We start from the raw sequence: 22,246 nt of genomic DNA on the forward strand, positions 1-22,246 counted from the left end.
TCTTAAAGGCGCGTTCCATTTTTTATTGGTTTGCCGTTTTATCAAATAATATTTCAGCTTTACTCACACACCTTCAAAAAACAATACAATTAGCAGCTATTCGTTATTGGTGTGACTAACTACTAACACACAGTCGTATCCAAAATTATTAGTTCACCAATAAAAATGTAAGAACTTAAAACTAGTTTTACTGATAAGACGATTAAAAACCTGTCCCAAATTTATTTGACTAATAGCAAGTTTTGGGTGTTTACTCAATTTATAATTGGTTTTGATTGGGACGAATCATATAGGCAGTTACTTATTTTGAGAATAATTTCATTTTTAACATGAAATCAGAAATTTTATAAATTTAGAGGGTTTTTATTAAGAAAATGTGATATGAAAATAAAACAAAACAATACATTTTTGTTAAAATAGTTAAGACACTCTTTAAATGCATATATTTTTGACAAATGTGTCACTCCTAACTAAATAAACAAATATTATGATCTGTGCTTATTATGGCCATGGCGTTCGTTGCGTCGTGGTTGCATCTACTATTGAACATACGATTCCCTCAAACGTATTTTGCAATTGAAACCGTTCATATTATAAATTGTTTGGATTCAGGTTGTTCTAGTGTTTTCAAATCGTTTATACAGCATTTAAGTGTCAAGTTTTGAGTCACCATTCCAATATATTATTTATGCACTTGCCATTATTCATTCTTGGAACATTGCCAGCTTAGCCGCCATTCTCAGTCCATTTTGTGTTGATCTTTCGTTTACCGATATTTTAGTGATGATGGGAGTCTCGGTTCCATACGCCATAACTAGCTAAAACACACTGGTCAAAAACTTACATTTTTATGAAATTGGGATACTACTTTTTTAACACGTTGGCTGCCGCAATAATTCCATATAAACTACGTGGATTCTAATGGCTTTGGTTGAGTTATTGGTAGTAGGTGTGAGTACTGTACGTTGGCACGGCATGTACTTTGGAAAACAAATAAACTGCCACCTATTGGTGTCAGCAGTTTCCCTCTAAATCGTTGTTAACTTTGACTGTTATTAATAAAGTGTTGTTTTGCTGGCGCAAAAGTAAAATATTTTACAGAATTGTATGTTATCAGAAAAATAAAGGATCCAAGGAAGAAGAAGCATAGGAAGAAGACGCATCTCCTGACTGAAGTACCTTAGAGAATGGTTTAACTGTAGTTCACTACAACTTTTCAGAGCAGCAGCCAACAAAGTGACCATAGCCGTTATGATATCCAACCTCCGATAGGAGATGGAACTTTAAGAAGAAGAAGAAAAATAAAGTATATAGTATTAAATAAGTATTGTTTTGCTGTATATGTCATACATATATTTATATATAAAGTATGAATGTATCATAGTATATATTATACGTCATTCACAAAAATGTGAAATGTATAAAAAAAATTGATAAAAACTTAACCTCGAAATTGTAAATATGATTGTTTTGGAAATGTGTCATATCCTATACCTTTCGACATTGTTATGTACCGTACCTTGGGACTGTCCCGAGGTACGGTACTGAAGTTTAATTTTTATTTTTAGATGATTAGAAGTAAAGAAGGAGTGAAGCTAGTTAGGTCGAGGGTACTGATATTGAAAGAGCAGCAGTTTTGCTTATGGAAAACAACTGGTCAATATGGCACGCTGCTGTGGAGTATAAAGTTTCGAAATTTACATTATCAAGACATCTAAAAATACACCTGAAAGAAGAAGAAGGTACACTGAAAAATATCTTCAACAAACTTCACAAATATACTATGTTTACAAGAAAACAATTTCGTATTTTAGAAAATGATTTTGTTAAGCGCAAAAATAAAGATCCTTAATCCTGGATTGAAAATGGTTTGGTAGGAAAAAAATGGTATTATGAATTCATGAGGATGCTCTTTCTCTGTGCAAACCATAGGCAACTCCCGTTCCACCAGTTTTAATAGGTACAATGTTTCCACCTTTTTTGCCAAACTCAAATGTTTGATGGATAGATAACATTTTACTCCAGAGAGGGTGTATCACATAAACGAAATTGAAATGTCAACTGTCCATAATCCGAGCAATGTCATAGCCATAAAAGAAATGAAAGAAGTAGTGACGCATGACATCAGGAGAAAGAGGCATCAACATAATAATCATCGCAGGCGTAAACAAAATATATTGGCTAAATCGTTTAGGACATAATGCTGCTAAAAAATGCATTCCAGGCATCGAATATCCGCAGATGTTTTCCGAAGTACGTACAAATTGTTGGCATTCAAGACAAAAAGTAAAAAGGGCAAAGAACTCGATGAAGGATACAAATTGTGGTATATAAGAAAATGCTGACATGCGTGTTCCTGTGGTTGAGTCACACTTTAAAGAGAGACTTTTCTGTAAGACAATTGCGAGAACTGAAACATCAGTCCACTGCTTTGGTTTCAAGAGCATCACCTTCTTTCAAGCCTTACTCGCCTTCAACATGGTAGCTCAGCTTGTAGCCAAATGTAAGAAAGCGTACACTGATCTTACCTGCAGTGGGTGATATAATTGATATGATTTGAATCGGTAGCTAAAGAATGTACCCTTTCAGACAATACTATCAGTTGTGTGGGGGAAATGTTCAGGTTTATTTTCCATTCAATTTGATGTAATACGATAGTAATGATGATACCAAATTGATATGGTATGTACGGTATATGAAAGAAACAAATGTATGTGAGGATTTGTCATTTTGCAGAAAAATATGTAAAAGTGAAAATAATATTAACTGGGAAAACTGTGTGCTTGTGTATACGGATGGTGTTCGAGCCATCTCTGGACAGTATAGAGGACTACAGCTCTCCTAAAAACAAGGCTTCCAGTGCTGATTGGACACATTTTCAATGATCATACATAGAGAGGCCTTAATAGCAATAAACATTACACCCGAATTAAGTTTTGTGATGCATAGCATTATATTATTATTAGTGCTAATATAATTAAATATAATTATGTTTTCTTTCCAATTGAAATCTTCGACTTCTTTAACTATAGCAGATCACATGTTATAACATTTCGCTTATCAGTATCTCGATTTTTCTTTGTCTCGTCTTTCGTGGCTCAGAAATGGTGTAGTACTATATTACCGACGAACGATTCCCCTTCATACCCACTCGACAAATATATTCGACACAAGAAATAATTTGTAACGTTTGTGCCCATACACATAATAGAAATAGACTAGGTAAGGCATGATTAGCTTTTATGAATACAGGTGAAACGGCAATATTCACTTTGAGTGGTCTAGCTATCTTTGTCTTCCTGTTGCGTTAAATTTATCAAAAATCAATCAAGAGTTAAACGTAACGCAGTCAAAAGGTTAGAGTAGTTAGTCTTAACACAGAGTATAGAAGCATGTGCGTAATGCGTAAGCGCTGCTAAAGAGAGATAGATAGACCACCGATCGAGTGCTCCGCCTTTCACTATTTGCTCATGATGACTGGTCTATTCTTATAATGTCTATGTTTTTGCCATAGGTCTTGCGTTATTTTTGTAAGACTAAAACTTTTTTGAGGGGGGGATAAATAGGTAGGTAGAGGTAGTTCAGTTTACCCCAATTAGCCTCTTCTACTCAAATCCGACACTTACCTTCACGCTGGTGTCCCCTGTAAACAGAACAACCCAACTGGAGATCCGGCATTCAACCCGGGTGGAAAGTTGGGTCGGGAATGACGAGAGCGGGTGAAATGCTGCTCCGAAAAGAGAATTTGGCATTGGGTTTACTACCCAAGCCTGTAAAAAATCTTTTGTTATGAGAGCTACAGAGAAAGAAACCGGACTGTCTAACGTACGACGAACTCGCAAACGAAATAAGGATAATGATTTTAAAATTTGGGATCCTACCTAAGTTAGTTAAGTTGACCCAACTAGCAGTGCAAAACGTAAGCTCATGCGTTAGAATTGATGGAGAAAACTCTTCGTTCTTTGACATTAATAATTCTCTAAGACAGGGGGACGCGCTGGCGTATCCCCTCTTTAATATTGCCCTGGAAAAGACAATCAGACAATTAAATATTAGAATGAATGGAACTATTTTTAATAGATCCGTGCAAATTCTCGCGTTCGCTGACGATATACTTATAGTGGGCAGAAGTATGAGAGACATGGTGCAGTGTTTTACAAGGCTTGCGGACGCGGCAAGTGAATTAGGGCTTGTGGTAAACGAGGAAAAAACCAAATATAGGGTGGTTTCTAAAAATCCCCAAAATATCCAACAGAGAATTCAAATTAACAACCACACCTTTGAGCAAGTCAAAGAATTCACATATCTTGGATCGCTAGTAAACGCAACAAACACGACAAGCGACGAAATAAAAAGACGCATAGCAATAGCAAACAGAACTGTTCACGGTCTCCAGAAACATTTAAAAAATAAAAATATGAAACGTGCAGTAAAGCTCAATATATACAAGACCTTAATAAGACCGGTTTTAATATATGGGGCTGAAACGTGGACCCTATCTCAAAATGATGAAAGACTTCTTGGTATTTTTGAGAGAAAAATTCTTAGAAAGATTTTTGGGACCGTAAATGAAAATGGGCTATGGCGTCGAGGATACAACTTTGAACTATATCAGTTATACACCGATCCAGATATTGTGAAATTCGTTAAAGTGCAGAGACTTATATGGGCTGGACACATTGCTAGGATTTCAGATCACGAATACACGAAGAGATTAACATCTTCAAAACCACATTGCACAAGAAGCAGAGGACGACCACGAAGGAGATGGATTGATGATGTCGAAGAAGACCTACAGATTCTAAGGGTCAGAAGATGGAGGGAAGTTGCCAGGAATCGACAGGAGTGGCGACTTCTTTGTGAGCAGGCCAAGATCCACAACGGATTGTCAAAACACTTATGATGATGATGAAAACTTTTTGCGACTTGTATCGGTTTTATTCTGAACATACGCCTTCTAACATTGAGGCGTTTTTGAAACAATCGATATAATTGTAAAGAAAGGTAATGGGGATTTGCGTTTATGTTTAGGACCAAGAAATTTAAATCGATAGTCGGGGCTCAAATACGAGGTTCAGCTTAACATTGAGCCAAAATTGGCTTTCATATTTTTCAAACATTGATTTATAACAAAGCTTTACTTTAATACCATTGGTTGAAAATTGTAGAAAATATACAGCACTTTCTATAAATGGTGTTTTACATTAATTTAGAAAACTACCATTGGGAAGCGCTGAGGAACTGTTATACGAGCGCTAATGCCGTTGCGTTGATGACGCGGAAAACAAGGCGCAAGTTATACGTGACTGTAGTTGCATCGCGTTGAGATCACTTTGTCCGCGTCGTCAGCGCTACGTATAACTTGATGCGTGCTATGTGCAACGCGACTGGCAGCGCTAGCAACGCTTGCCGTAGAGATAACATCGCCGACAGCAATGTCATGGCACTACCACGGATTAAATTATACGAACGACATTGCCAAGGTGGGTTCACATATGCGAGCCGAACTGTTTGCGAACTGCTCGTGAGCTGTTCGCGAAGAGTTCGTTGAAAATATGTTTATGTTCAGGCTATCCAATACCCTAAGTATCTAATAACAAACCAAGAATTAATTTACTTCGTTATTCTACATATTTCGGTATTTTGTTTACATTATCTGTTATTAATTTCTCTCGTTACTTTTAAATAAGCCGCGCTCGTTCAGCAATTTTGTTTAACCGAATGATCTCATCGCACACTTAGCAGAAACAATTTATAGTCTCGAACACCGTCCAAATTTAACTGCGAACATTCTTTGTGTTCGTCCCAAAAACCGACAGGCTGTGGTTCCTGACGAGCAACGAACGAACAGCTCGCAAGCGGTTTGTCCCGTCGTACAAATTAACGAATATATCGTTCACAAACGGTTCGCGAACAGTTTTGCTCGCATATGTGTACCCGCCTTTAAGGTGGGTTCACATATGCGAGCCGAACTGTTTGCGAACTGCTCGTGAGCTGTTCGCGAATAGTTCGTTGAAAATATGTTTATGTTCAGGCTATCCAATACCCTAAGTATCTAATAACAAACCGAGAATTAATTTACTTCGTTATTCTAAACATTTCGGTATTTTGTTTACATTATCTGTTATTAATTTCTTTCGTTACTTTTGAATAAGCCGCGCTCGTTCAGCAATTTTGTTTAACCGAATGATCTCATCGCACACTTAGCAGAAACAATTTATAGTCTCGAACACCGTCCAAATTTAACTGCAAACATTCTTTGTGTTCGTCCCAAAAACCGACAGGCTGTGGTTCCTGACGAGCAACGAACGAACAGCTCGCAAGCGGTTCGTCCCGTCGTACAAATTAACGAATATAGAGTTCACAAACGGTTCGCGAACAGTTCTGCTCGCATATGTGTACCCGCCTTTACACGTGTTATTGATATACTGATAGCGTGACAACGTGATCTCAACGCAACGTAACTACAGTCACGTATAACTTGGAAATTATGCAGCCTGTTTTCCGCGACGGCATTATCGCTCATATAACAGCTCCTTTAGACAAACATGCTGGGGTATTAGACCAATAAGTAGATCAGCAGTACCGCAAGAGATAAGGGCTTGTGGCGCAGTGTTACTCATTCATAGATCTCTAGCGGAAGAGCGGGTACACTAAACTGTAGTATCAAAGACCATAAAATAATGAATAAGCATAGTTTCAGAAACCAAAAATGCCGACAGGAACACACATACATGCCTACACACATAAGTAACTGGGAGATAAGGAGAGAATGAAAAAGGTTTCGTTAATATTGTTTACAATTGAATTGCATGATATTAAAAATTAAAAATAAACATTTTTGAATTCTAATCTTTGTATTATCATATATACAAAAATATTTTTACATTCTTTTTATTTGTTGTTTTCTATTCTTTCTGCTATGCTTACAAGTGACTTAAAAGATAGAGAAAAGAAATACAATTTAATTCTCAATTAAACGTATTTCTATATATTCAATTTCGTAGATAAATATAAGCTACACGTAATAAGTGACCTTGTAATTTTTATTTTAACACTATTATAGGTATCTCCCTATGCTGTAAATATTATTGAAAGTTCGTTAATTGGTTAAACGTCAGGCTCATTGTTCATCTTCATCATTGAGTGAAATCATACTGCCAAATATTTCTGAGTTCTTTGGTTTGCTGTCCTGTCGAGCTATGGAAAATCTTCGTTGATAGTCTTTCTTATTTGCGTCATTGGCTTCTTGAGATCTGTAAAAAATAACAAATAAAAATAGTAATTCGAAATCGTAAGCGACGTTTTTCAAGAAAATGTACTATGTATTAGGTTTTTACTTTAGTTGTCGTATGTGATTTGTGCTTAGGATAAAACAAACAGGACTATTGTACTTTTATCGGTATAATTCTACACTCAAATTATATACATACTCGTGGAACAAGATTAAATGTTCATTTCCGTATAAAATGGTCGTGTATGATGTTTTGCCGATAAGATATTAATTTAAGTAAATACTTTAGTGCACTTAAAAGTTTATATATTTATTAAAAAACAAAAATATTTAGAGATGTTCTTTATATAGATTACTCTGAAGGAAATCGAAACCATCAGAGCCATCGATCGCTCCAATCAAAGTCCTGCAGGCGAACTTCTAGCATGGTAAGGCAGATTTGGTAGAATTTAGTGTCACCATGGGAAAGTTCTATGTAGGTTTGATACAAGAGACCTGACTTATAAGAGCAAAATAGGAGGTGTATCGGGCATTGGTGGAGAGCTCATATATAGCTCATCGGCAGAATGTAGCAGGCTTTGGTTGTAAATGCTAAAAGAAGAAGTCAGTAACAAGAATATACAAACAATAGCAAAGTAATAAGAAGTCGGAGACACATCATCAAGAATTATACACAATACATATGCAACACACAATACACAAACATATACCTGCTGTTGCCTACAATATCGAGGTCAGGTAAGTCAAACGTCAACTTTTGAAAAACATAGCCTACTAACAATTTGTTGGATATACATTAATTTGGTAAACGTCAAACATTAGGTAGTTAGTTAAAAATGCAATTTTTATTGCAATGAATTGTAGCTTAATTCCATATAAACCTTTATATTTAATTCCATAAATTATAAATTTTAATTTGTTAGAAAAAAGTTTTACATAATAAAATGATACAATTTAATCACTATCGCTATTACTACAATCTAGTACCTACTTTTCACCGTTTTTTACGTGAGTTTCTTCATCAGAATATCGTGTTTGTACTCGACGGTTTTTAGCACCATTCGTTTTATCTTCCACTGAATTATGTCTGCGATGAGTTTTAGTCTGAACGAAACTATAAAAAAAAAACAAATATGTAGGTAATTTAATCAAGTAAAAACTACAGAAATTCTATAAAACTAAGCGTTACAGCCTGTAAAATATAATAATAAAGCCCTAACATATTTCTTACTATTAGTACAAAGTACGCCTCTGTACTATATTTTTTTACCATATATTATAATATATTAATTTACCAGAAGAAATTCAAGTTTTCGTTAAATGTCTTTTTAAAGTTTCTATTAGGTACTTCATAAATCACTCAAATTTTTATTACATCAGACTTTTTCATAGACAAGAATAAGATTATGGGTACAAAAAAAAATAATTAAATCGACCCTTTTACACACCTACACATAAATCAGACTTTTTTTTATTATACAATACACGAAGTGCAAATTCGAGATGTTAGTAATATAGGTAAAATTTCCTTTTATGGTTATAAGAAATAATTTAAACTATACACGTCTATTTTTTAACATTCTCACTAAAAGGTGTTAAAAAAGCTATTGAATTTACAAACTATAAAGCCATAAAAAGATCGTAAAATCTCCTCTCGTTTTGAAAGTCCCTATGTTATAATAACAATTCGCCATAATACTTCCTCGTCCTAAGTTAGGACAATATCACGCGCTGTGCATATAAACACTCTCTCGTCCTTAGGAAAAGAATCAGTAAGAAACTTGAAAATGCACACATATAGGGAAGTTAAGGGTGCTAAAAAATTTAAGTACTTAGGATTCATAATCTCAAGGAACGGAATAACTAAGCAAGAGATTACCAGCAGATTAGTACAGAAGAGAATATATTGGTACTTGGTGTAATGATTTACGGAGCAGAGAATTGGGTAATGAAACGAAACAGGTCCAAAATTACAGCAACCGAAATGGAATCCATTAGAAGACGCTGTAGAATAACAACACTGGATCATATTAGAAATAAGGAAATAAAAAGAGAATTTGCAGTAAAACAAGAGATACTAAGCTACATTAAAGAAAAACGTTTAATTTGGTACGACCACGTGACAAGAGCAGGTTATACAAGGTGGATATTAAAGACTTCAGATTGCAGCTCAATAGGAAAGAGGTAGACTCCGAAAGTTATGGACGGAGTAAGTAGACGAGGTTATGGAAAGACAAGACCGTAGAGATGGAAAATGGCAGGATAGAAAGGACTGAAGACGTTGGCTGAACACGTTTATGGTGGTAAAATCCAGTTTACTGTGGAACTGAAAGAAAATGAACAACTACCATTTTTAGATGTGTTAATAATAAAAAAGGAGGACGACACATAGGACACACAGTATATCCATATTGCACTTGCCATTGACAATTACAAGTGAGACATTGCCGAAACGTCGCTAAAATAATGGTTTTTCTCAAAACCAAAATTATAAAATTATTCAACGCGGGGTCAAACCCGGAAAACAACAGAAAGCACATAACTCCCGAGGAAATTTCAAGTGTAACATAAAAAATATATTTATAATCAGCTAATAAATTTAAATTTGTAAATTAAGGATGTAAAAATATAGTTTCACATGGCAGCTCTAATTATTAGATACCTAATCTTTATCAAATTCCAACAGTACAATGAAATACATACATTTTAGATAAGAAAATGCAATTAATTGTAGTAACATACCTGTTGCCAATTTGGTGTTTATTTAATTCCTTTATTATAGATTCTGGAATTTTCTAAAAAAAAATAATATTTAATCAGCATATATATAAACTGAATTTTATTATAAAAACATAGTAGTTTTGAGTTTTTCTTGTTTCTTAATTTAACTGAAGTTCTAATTTAGGCTAATGTCTACACAATAGGGATACAACTACTATAAACGAATCAGAAATAAAACAAATACTTTAGTTAGACAAATAAAAAGGGAACACTGGCAGAGCTTCTCAAAACAGATGGAACACGACTTCTACGAAAAAGAAAATTCGTTCATCTCTTTTCTTTGAAGAAAGGAGATGAACGAACTAATAAAAAGAAACACATCCAGAAGAGCAGAGTATTTTCAATCCCTACTTGCTAAAGGTGACGATAATGAACTACCAACACCAGCAATGACGAAAACTAAACGAAGAAATAAACATTGAGGAGGGAGAGGTAAAGGAAGCATTATCATCATCATCTTTGGCTTGACAACTCTCGGTGGAGCCTGGCCGGCTCTAAGGGCATATCACACCTTGAGACCATTCACAGGGCATGGTCTCATTTTGCCAGACGAGAAGTAAACGTTTATGCATTGCTTATACCAAGGATCAGATCAGGATCAAAAATAGAAAATCACTAGAAGGAGACAGAATACCAAATAAACTCCTAAAGTATAGAGGAGCTGATCTGATTAAACAACTATTAAAACTAATCCAAAAAATAATAAAACAAAACAGAATACTACAAGAATGAAGATCAAGCATTCGAACCCGGAAAATTATAGACGAATTAATTTATTAAACACAACACTAAAATTAACAACCAAAGTGATTACAAATAAACTGAATGAAATTATAGCACTATCAGACGAACAACAAGGTAGAAAAGATCACGCACCGACGCTATATTTATAAGGCAAGTGCAAGACGAAATAATAAAAAAGTAAGAACTAAAAAAGGATACCAAAGGCAAAAAAAAAACAACTTAAAATAATCTGCTATGCAGACGATGCCATACTAATGTCTCAAAGTGAAGATTTGCAACGTATGCTGCACCAATTATAATTGCCAGAAAATTTAACATGTTAATTAATATCTAGGCATCACACTAGCTAGCTACATAAAGCTCTAAACAGAAGCTGAAGATCAAGTGAATAGAGTAAACATAGCCGCAAGTTGCCTGAATGAAATAATATGGAGAAATAAAAATTAGGGAAAAAAAAAAGGTAGAATTTACACAACAGTCATCAGAACAATAATGACATATGCAGCAGAGACACGAGCTGAAACAAAGAGAACAAAAATATTGTTAGAAATGGCAGAGATGAAAACTATTAGAAAAATCGATCTATGGGACAGAGCTAGAAGTACAGATATGCGACGTAGATGTAAAGTGGAGAACATCAAGGACTGGGTAAGAAATAGAAGAGTAGAATGAAACGATCATATAAACCAAATGACAATAAATAGAGTAGTAAAAACGACAAGAGACGGTTCCCCAATAGGAAGACGATCAGTAGGAAGACCACAAAAGCAATGGAACTTACTGGAGGCACATTAAAAACAAACAGAATGATGTCTACATAAAAAGAAGAGGAATAAAAAGAAAAAGAAGAAGATGCAGAAGAAGCAAAAGAAGAAGGAGAAGTCTACACAGGGAAAAACTAAATACCTCTTAAAAGCCTAAATTGCGACTGTTGAATGTAGACATCTTACAGTAGTAGATACTCCCAAAATAATTTCGGCAGATAACGACGAGCGTCTAATTGTCGCCCATATACTGGTTTTCTTCAAAATGATGTACTTGATTGTCCGGAAGATATAAGTTCCACATGCTTAGAGCGTGTTGATAGGAACTCTGTTCTGCAATGCATCTTATCACAGAGGCCTTATTAAACTCATTGCAACGATGAGTAATTTCCGAAATTTTTTTTTCGAAAGTCGACACATTTAGAAAATATTGATATTATAAATTTTTTTATAGAAAAAAAAAAAAAATATGGAATTTATGCATTATATGCCAGAGATGCAAAAAATGCATTTTGTACATATTCTGGTTCTAATTATACCAACTACAATTATTGTAGATAATATTTTTATTCCATTAGAAAATATATATTTTAAATATAATTATATTATCCGAAGCCTTACCGAAGACTTTTCAGTTACTGAGTTCGTCCATATATTGGCAATGTCACCAGCAGAATTTAAGACCTCCGCAGAATACGCCGGTCTAGCTGGAATTAAAGGAGATCTGCAACATATTCTAAAATAAATACATGGATTGTCAGGAAAAACGTCCATTAGAAAGTTTCTTTCAAACTGAACTCAGCGCAACAAAAACAAGCGTAATTCGAGAATTTCTAATGGAAGCTTTAACAATTGAAAAAAATTTAATTCAACATATTTGATAGCATGTATTGCGAGAAGCTGTCATAAAAGTCGTGCAAATCAAAATTGAAGGTGTAAGAACCAAAAGGATCTAAGTGCCGTTATGTTCGTTTGGAGATATTCAACGTTAAAGTTAATTGCTTATTGTAAAATCTGTAAAGATATTTTATTTATGATGCTTAAAAAAAAGCGCATAATATATTAAAGTGTTTAATTACGTTTCACATTATATTGTTACATGCTTGATTTAAAAAAAGTCACTTAGACCTCTTTGCTTCTTTTTTTTTTAGATTTTTTTTAGAAAACGATAATTTTCCTAATAAGAAAACTTTATTGCAATAGTAAACATTATAAAAAATATAAATTATCATAGTCAGAGTAGATGTCAAGATCATCATTTTTTTGTTGGACATTTTCCTCCATTTTAGTTTCCGTCGTCGGCTTACTTTCCGTTACATTTTTTTTTCTTTTTGAGTTGATGGGATATTTTGGTAAAATCTATGATGAACTGGGGGAATAAAAGGCAACAGTTGAATAAGATTTTCCCATTTAGCATATGGAATTTCCAAAACGGCTCTATACAGGGGTTGGTTTAAATTTTCCAGAGATAAATTCCAAAGAACACTTTTCAGATTGGAAAGCAAGGCAATTATTGGGATGCCTCGTTGTATGGAACACAAGGAAAAAAAGTTTTCATGTCTGTACTTAAACCACACGATTTCTTGCAATTTTATTGGTCGCTTTTCCATGTCTTTTTTGGATCACACATGAACCTATGAAGGTAATCAAACTCGAGAAAATCATTTTGTTCCATTTAATATACTTGAAACTTTTTGGAAGTTTTTATTATTAAATCTGTAAAATGTTCTGGCATATAAATGTTTAAGGATTTAAGCTTTCTTTTTTTCTCGATTCTAGCAAAAGAACAGTCGCATTCCATATACGAATGTCCTGGCTCAAAAAATTTATGGTGTATTCTTTTCAAAGTAGTACTTTGAACCCAAAACATAAACAATTTAGCAATGTTCTTATTTTTATTTTGACTACCACATTGCTCACTGTAGCAAATCAGTTCTTCGACAGTTGGTGGCAAATCTTTTATGTACTGAAAAAAATATATAATTAATAATAAACAATGACTAAGTAAGGTGTAGCTTTACCTTAATAAGACATGCTCCAATTTCTTGGGATACTCGTTGGCCAATGGTCTCATTCCATACATACATAAAGGATATTCCACTAATAAGATCATGGACACAAAAGTTGTATGTCCATAACTGACGTAGATAGTAAACTTTATTTGTTGAAAGTAGCGGAGTTGGAAGAGTTTTCTGTAGATCAAAACACACTACACTAACTTTTTCTGGATTTGTTTTTCCATGTTTTATGTCTAATTTTTGCCATTTTTTACACCCTCGACTTTCCTTTGATGGAGTTCTAATTCGGCTTTGCTTTTAGCCAACATTTCCAAATCGATAGAATTTTGTATTATAGTATTCAATCGGTCACATGTATGACACGTATCAGAATAAGGCTTGTGGAATTTTAGATTAAACTCTGTACAGAAAATTTTTCTGTAATATGATTACTTAACAGGAATTCTGTTTGTTTCTTTGCACCAATCTATATACATTAAGTGCATTTTTTTGCATGATATGCAGTTGATGTTAAATAACATAAATACCGTAGGAAAAATATATAGCTTGAAGAGAAATGCTGAAAAAACTAAATGCATGGCAATAAAAAAAACGCACTTTTAAGAATACAACTGCAAGTAGATAATGCTCCAATCGATCAAGTGAAAACATTTAAATACTTGGGAATGATGATGAATGACCAATGGGATCCTCAACAAGAAATAAAATGCCGTACCGAGCAAGCAAGACAAGCTTTTATCAAATTTAAACCGCTACTATGTAACCGCAATCTTTTCTTCAATCTCTGCTACAGGATGGTTAAATGCTATGTATGGTCCATATTGTTATACGGCATGGAAACATGGACGTTAAGAGTACCTTCCATTAATAAGTTGGAGGCCTGTGAAATGTGGACGCTGCGAAGAATGTTCCGCATACCATGGACAGATAGGGTGAGAAACGAGGAAGTCTTAAGAAAGGCAAATACTGAGAGTGAACTACTCAATTTGATCAAGGTACGAAAAATTGGATACCTCGGCCATATTCTGAGAAAAAAATACGAAATCCCTCAACTAATCATCCAGGGAAAGATTGAAGGCAAGAGAGGAGTAGGTCGCAAACAAATGTCGTGGCTATCGAACATAAAGAATTGGCCTTAAGATCATTCGCCAACGCACTATAGGTGCGCGGCACTATAAGAAGAAGAGCATTTTTTTTTATATTTAAATCCTCTGGAAGATAACTTAAATTATTATTCTAAGTCCTCGAATAATGGATCTTATAACGAGAAAACATTTTTATGCGATTTATGACATCATTGCGAATATTCGGGCAAATTTTGTTCGAAGGAGTGTGAGATCCTCGTTTGTCAGGTAATATTAATATCTTCAGAAGTTTTTTTTGGCAAACAATTCGGATCTTCTGTTGGATATGTCAAATGTACCAAGTGAATACTCCTTGCATACTCTAAAATTTATAAGACGTAATATTGTGGCAAAATTTTTATGCGAAACTTCCCCACGATTAGGTCGTTTTACATCCGTTTTATTTATACAAGATTTTAAATACTACGTTTGCAAATCATACGTTTGTATTTCATAAAACTTGGCGAAAGATTTATTCTCTGTGGTTCAGATATTTTGTCATATTCATATCTACAACGATCGTCAATATGGCTTTAATACCTTTTTTGTAATCTTTTTTTCTTTACTAGTCACATACTCATTGCCACTTAGTCTGGCCTGCTTTCTTTGCTGCTTTTTCCATTTATCCATATCCTTCTTCATTTTTCTCGTATTTTTGGGATAATTGTAATAAAAAGCAAGCATTATTATTACTGTTTGTCAGCACTATCAAAATAACATACCATGAATACCACTAGTAGAAGGTATATTCTCTGTCCCACCAATTTCCGATGCAACATATTCTGTAGATTAATCGCAATCCTCGGGTGGATAGTATTAATTATTCTCGTCTGCTTCGAAGGGTTGTCTTCACTATTATCCGAATCTAAGTTATAGCTTACTCCCCCTACAATATTTTAGGTTAGGTTTTAATTTGTATTAAAAAAATTATATAAATATATATGATTTAATTAAATATCTCTATTATTTAAAATTACAAATTTACCTGATGCAATTCTCTTTTCTCTAGTCATGCTTAAACACTACAAACTTAATACTTTATTTCGCAAACTACACTAAAACTTGCAAAAGCAACGTGGATAATAATCAACAACAAATACTGGTAAAAATCAGCAGCATAACGATCTAAGCGCACTTGTATCCCTTTGCCACTACTGAAAATAGAACATCTGTAAACCTAATTTTTCTCCCTACCAAGAGATAGCGCAAAACGTTTAAAAATCAATTAGATAGTTTTTCTAGCAAGTAATGTTTAGTTTTAACTTTCGATATCTGCGCTTAACTCATTTTTTTAACAAATGTCACTTAGACCCTTTTGGTTTTTACCCCTTATTATTGGGACATTATTCCACGTAGTACAAAGGTAAAATTACAATTTTTGGTTTTAATTACAAAAACAGTAAAAACTTCTACTGCCATTAAAAACTTGTGATGAGAAAGCTGTCGGCGCGATGAATGCCGCGTTTGCTCACTCCGGGCAAAAAGCTTAACTGTGAGACCACTTCAGAGCAATGTTTGACGCTATTTAAGTGTAATCCGAAGGAGTTTCTACGTCTTTTCGTAACCATTGACGAAACATGAATCGATTGGTATAGTCCAGGGACCAAGAAACAATCGAAACAGTGGCAGCACCAGGCGAACGTGCTCCGAAGGAGGCGAAGACTGTCCTATCGGCTGGAAAGGTGATGGCCACCGTTTTCTGGGATTCACAAGTGGTGATCTACGTCGACTACCTGTAGAATGGTAAAACGGTCACAGGGCTCTTTTTCTTTTTCTTCTAATGGCGCTACAACTCTTTGTGAGTCTTGGCCTGCTTAAAAATGTTCTTCCATTCTGCCCTGTCGGATACTTTCCTTCGCCACTGCCTGATGTTCATGGTTTTAAGATCCCTCTCTACGTCGTCTGTCCATCTTTTACGGGGCCTTCCTCTTGTTCTGTTTTCTTGGGCTTCCATCTCTGGACTATTGGAGATTGGGTAACCAACCCCAATGGTCACATAGCTCTACTACGCCGAATTATTGGGCTGATTCGACGCCGAATTGCAAAAAAATGACCTTATTGAGCGAAGAAAAAAGTTCTGTTCCACCATAACAACGAACCCGCTTATACCGGTGCCGTCGCGATGGCAAAATTGGTCGAATTGGGCTAAGAACTGTTGCCCTATCTACCATATTCTCTAGATTTGGCCCCGTGTGACTTGTTTTTGTTTTTAAACTTGGAAAAGGCGCTCGCCTGACACAAATTTAAGTCGAAACAGCAGGTCATCGCCGCCATGGATGCCTACTTTGCAGAACTCGAGAAAACGTATTTTCCAGACAGGTTAAAGAAGTTGGAGCCACGCTGGGTTAAGTGTGTCGAGCTAAAAGTAGACTATGTAGAGAAATAAATCGCCACTTCTCCAAAATTTTCGTTTTTCTTTTGTAGGTTGAGTACATATCGGACTGCCCTAGTATACATCAGAAACAAGATCGGATACAGCTACAACACAAATCATAAAGAAAACGGTAATGAGAAAATATAAGAAGAAATCGTAATGTACAAGATATACAAAAATGGATACTAAACGAAGAAAAAAGAATGAAATAATCTCATAAGTGAAATAGATGAGACCAAAGTTATCAAAATAGCTACACTCCACATGGTAGCAGAAATATCAGGTGACAACGCAAAGATAGGGTAACGACCTTTCATTGAGGTCCAACATCAAGATATCAATCCTATAATGAACATGCAACATTAATTTTGGCTGGTTTTAACAAGTTGGTTCAAGTTGTAACGATGTGCATCTCCATCTATCGCCACGTCCCGTCAACGCTTTCTACACACACTCCCAGCGCTGAGTTCCATTTCCATCGAAGCGCGCTGGATTAGATGTAAGACCGACAACCGTATAAAAAAGCGTACGCCGCAAGAGAGAATCGAGAAAAGCCAAGAAAGGAAGAAGACCTGAAAGGTACAGACCAATATTCCTACTGGAATGACTTGGAAAAATCTTAGAAAAAATCATCTACAAGAGGCTGATGAAGCATGCATAAAGACGAAGAGTGATCTAGGAAGACCAATTCGGATTCAGATCAGGAAGGAACTGTAAACGACAACTTGTAAGAGTCGTCAGTGATACCAAAATACGTTTCAACAGAAAACAGAAAACAGGAATGGCGATAGTCGACATAGAAAAAGCCTACTACACGATCTGGAAAAAGCCCTTGTCTACAAAATGGACAGAGCTAGATTACCCTACTATTTAGTTAATATTTGTGACTCATATTTAACTAATAGAACTATTCAAGTTTCAGCTGACCAAAAGATGTCCAGGATGCAAGAAGTCTATGAGGGGATGCCTCAAGGCAGTGTACACTATCGCCCATTTTGTATATTTTTGTTTCAGACTTACCTACCGTCGCTAGAACCAGCACAGCTTTATACGCAGAAAAAGGACAATCAAATATAAGGTACTGTTTGATATTTTATAAAGATAACATCGTTGTGTTAATTTATTTAAATCCAAATTTGAAATTTATGAATTTAGCGATTAATTTTCTCAGCACGGTTTCAATTAAAAATATTGTTCTCCGCTTAATTTTTTATACAGCTTTATTCAAAACACTGCACGAAAGATTACTTACGAGTTGACTTCCTCCAGTTTTTTTAGTAGTCTTTCATTTTCTCTACAAACAACTTCATGATCTCTCTGCAGTAAATCTCTTGAAGTGAAAAGCTCAGCATTATCTTTGCGAAGGGCTTCATTTTCTTGCATATATAGCCGTACTAACTCGGCCAATTGAGGTCCTTCCAAATCAGCGAGCTCTTCTAAGTTGACTTGAGGAGGCGTTTGAAGAATTCTTTTTTCGACTATAAGTGATAAGAACAAAATTAACAATTAATGGTGCATCGATAGCTAATTATATAATCCCATTCAAATTGGAAATAAGTTACCTTACTTACGGTGTTCATTATACTTATGCATAGTAAGCGCGTAGAAGTCTACACTTACCTGATGACGCATCGCTTAAAGTTGTCCCAGAATAAGCATTTAGTGCTGACCTTAAATGTTGATTTTCGCTTTGAAGAGTGCTTACTTCTCGTTTTAAACTTAATATTAGAGCTTCTCTAGGGTCCTACAAACAAGTAAACATGATATGAGTGTTTAAATTTTAAATCGAATAAAAATTTAGGGCTTAAAAATAAAAAAAGTAGTTTTCTCTTTTCTTTAAAAATCGACTAATTCCGAGTTTTACGAAAATGGGTTAACTTTTTCAGTAACAGCGTCCTTCTACAAGGAGACGAACTTATTAAGTAGGTATCATATTGCTATAAAGTGCAAACCACCCAAGAACTTTTTATAGAAGATCATTAAAAACGTATGGAATTTTGTGAAACTATGAAATAAATCGAATGAGAACAATAACTTTTTAAAAAAATGTTTTGTTTTCCAATGAATCTTCATTCACAATCCATAAACGCCAGAACCCATCTGCCGCAAGTGAATACTGAAACTAAACTGACCAGTGCCGCATAGCTGTTCTTAACTAAATATAGAACTCGCAAACGAATGCTGTAAACTTGAACTTTGAAAGTAGAGTTCTTTTTTATATAGGAACACCGGCCTTAAGGCGGGTTTTCACGCTACATCTTATTGTACGTTTTGTTGGATAGGATAAATCCTATACATTAAAACGTGGTATGTAAACAGCAAAACGTACGTCTTGTCGAATCGAAAAGAAATTCAAGGCTCCAAGGTCAGATTCCAGAAGTGATGGGAGAAGCATAGTTTTACGAGAACTGATAGGATAAAACGTTACGTGAAAATACATGTTCAGACAAGTCGTCCGATCTTGACTCAGTTGACGATATTCGCGGGGAATTTATTGAATTGTATAAAAGTTTTCCTTGTTTAGACAAGTGAAAAATAAAAACTATAGTGAGCGTAATAAAATCTATCTCTACCTATTTATAACTAATAAACAAATAGTAGTTTAGCCTTAGTTAGTAGTAGTTCTGTTTTAAAACCAAGTAGATTGCATTACAGGTTTCAGGAATTATTTGGCTTAAAGCTGGTTTGGATATTATGGTTGTGAACTCCAAGTCCTTGAGGCTGCGTCCTGTTGCCAGATATCTGAGAGTTGCTGTGAGTCTTTCATGGGGTGTAATGGCTTTTCTCATGCAGTTATCTTGTTTCAATAGGTATGGTGTTACCAACTCTAGCAATTGAGAATAGGCTGAGGTAACTGTTGCGTAACAACAATATCTAATATTTTTATTTTATTTTTGTATCATATCATTATATCACACTGTATATTAGTTTAAGATTTATAAAATTCTCTGTACCATCCAATAATCTGTACGGCTCCGATAACTTGCATTCAAATAACCTTCTAGACATAAGCTTCTAAAATCGCCAAAGAATCATAACAATGAAAGGATTAGTAATTCCAAATTATCGGTTTGTCATTTGAAATTTCCCAATATTAACGAAAGTTACCCTTCTCAGGTAATAATAAAATGAAAGTCGAAGGTATTTTAAATGTAAACATATCCGTTAGATACGTCGAGGGGGTCAGGGGGAGATTTCTTAATGTTAAGAAACGATTACGAGCCGAGTGATTGAAATCAGTTTTGTATCAGTCCGAATCCAGCATCTACTCGCGCCAACCGCACTTCAGAAGGTTTAACACAGTCGGGATATTAATAAGTTTACTCAGTTCGTGTCAATATTGTATCACTGACAAGTTATCTAGTTTTATAGTTTCATAAAGTTTAGTTTCATAAATCAGCTATCGTAAGCAAGTTATCGGCGTCCAAAATTGTTGTAATTGTTTAAATAGACTTGTTAAAACGTTCTTTTCGAAATTTTCATTTGTCCCAGTTTTCTGGGTGGTCCTTCAAAGAAGTAAAGTGAACCTATTTCCCTAAGTACAAAACTTGTTCCCCAAGGGAAACAACCAGCGACCTATGACTGGTGCGCGAAATAAAGACATCAGGACAAGGTGTAAGGACAGAAACACCTGCATCTTCGCTCAGTGTCCATTCGCAAATAATTGCGCCAGTCATCTGGTTCGCCTCTCAGTTCTTTTAGTAACGAGACGTGGGAATACTGGTTTCTTTTCAGAGGCCACTTTCTTGACCATCTTGTCTTTTCCCTCTTTATCCGCTTTTTCCTCAGTCGTGGTATCGTTATAGTTGAAAAAGTAAAAGAAAGCAGCCGTGTTTCCTCCATAATAAAAAAAAATCTCTAAACAAACTTCACACAACTCAAGACTCTGAATTAGAAATGAGGTAGAAAACGGAAGGAAAAACGTAGTGTGTATACATTGGACAAAACGTACATTTTGTCGTACGTTTTATATGACCCACAAAACGTATAAGAAAACCTAGGGTGAAAACCGGCCTTTATATAGGAGACATTTTTTATTGTCTAAGGCGCCAAACAATTTCAGGGCCGATTTTTTTGACCCTATATATATGGACCCTAAGGTTCAGATTAAGATTTTGTATTTTAGTATAAGTGGGTACAATCGGACCTTGTGAATGTAGAAGACTAGAGTGGGAAAATAAGATTTAGATTCGAAGGAGGGCATCGTGAGTAAAGTATCTAATAACAATAATATTCCTTTTTTATTTTAATATTCTGCAGCATATGACATTGTGAAAAAACATTGTGTTTTTTATAGATTAATAATAAAGTAAAAAAATGTATAACTTCACTCACCATTACCACAATGGGTTTCGTTCGAATTTTTTTCGCCCTGGCTGCATATCGGAGCGTGTTGAGCGTTTCATGAATATTTGACTTGGCGGGTGATATGCATGCTATCTATAATAAACAGATCATTAAAAATTAAATTTTTATGTAAACTACATTACATTTGTCTTTTCAGTATTATTGTATATGACTTTAGAGGAAGATTTAACTATTTAAACGCTTTATTTTATTTTAACGGTAATATTAATATAAAGAAAGCGAACTCGAATGTGTCCTTAAAAAGTTCAAATATCGCCGCTATGGACTACTTAAGTCTGACGTCACAATGGGCGGGGATTTTAAAAACATTTCCAAACATTACTAATTTGTGTGTATTTGTCCCATAAGACGTTGGAAATATTGGTTTTTTAATTGTTTGAATAATAAATAAGGACTTTTGGTTAGGAACATTCATTCTGTGCAATTGGTATTATTTATTGTTCGTGAATTTGTGAGGTGAGAATATCAAAGATATTTACTATGAATGTTCATATTTTAAGGTTGTGTTATTGTATGATTAAAACTTTAATTATTTTTTTACTGTATTTCTTAATATTTGTATTTGTAAATAAATGAATAAATCATGGAATTTATTTACGAAGTTGAAAAGTATTTAAATTAATGTTTCATTCTTTTTTTGTTGCCAGTTATTTTATCCTGTTAAATACTAAAGATATTCGTTTTCTCATAGTTTAAGTTGTAATATAACATTATGTGGAAACATTTCTATCAAATTGCCATAATGAGTGTTCAAAAAGATGTTTTTTGAATGTTGTCATAGTTTTTGAGTTTATTTTTTAGATCTGGGCATATAAAGGCTAGTAAATAAGTGCTGAAAT

The 22,246-nt window shown here is 34.6% G+C and overlaps 1 protein-coding gene across 1 annotated transcript in view; it reads right to left on the minus strand.

Annotated features, from left to right (window-relative positions):
- Positions 1-6,906: 6,906 nt before the first annotated feature.
- The window catches only part of LOC140448587 (kinesin-like protein KIF12), a 77,460-nt gene continuing 62,120 nt past the window's right edge, over positions 6,907-22,246 (minus strand). The window contains exons 10-16 of the mRNA XM_072541672.1: positions 21,375-21,479; positions 18,660-18,783; positions 18,292-18,517; positions 12,145-12,259; positions 9,977-10,029; positions 8,226-8,348; positions 6,907-7,256 (exon numbers count right to left, since the gene is read on the minus strand). Of these exons, the coding sequence (XP_072397773.1) occupies positions 7,124-7,256; positions 8,226-8,348; positions 9,977-10,029; positions 12,145-12,259; positions 18,292-18,517; positions 18,660-18,783; positions 21,375-21,479 (879 nt within the window). The 3' untranslated portion in view covers positions 6,907-7,123. The remainder of the gene's footprint in view (positions 7,257-8,225; positions 8,349-9,976; positions 10,030-12,144; positions 12,260-18,291; positions 18,518-18,659; positions 18,784-21,374; positions 21,480-22,246) is intronic.

The sequence above is a fragment of the Diabrotica undecimpunctata genome, chromosome 8 (assembly GCF_040954645.1).
Source record: "Diabrotica undecimpunctata isolate CICGRU chromosome 8, icDiaUnde3, whole genome shotgun sequence".
Lineage (NCBI taxonomy): Eukaryota > Metazoa > Arthropoda > Insecta > Coleoptera > Chrysomelidae > Diabrotica > Diabrotica undecimpunctata.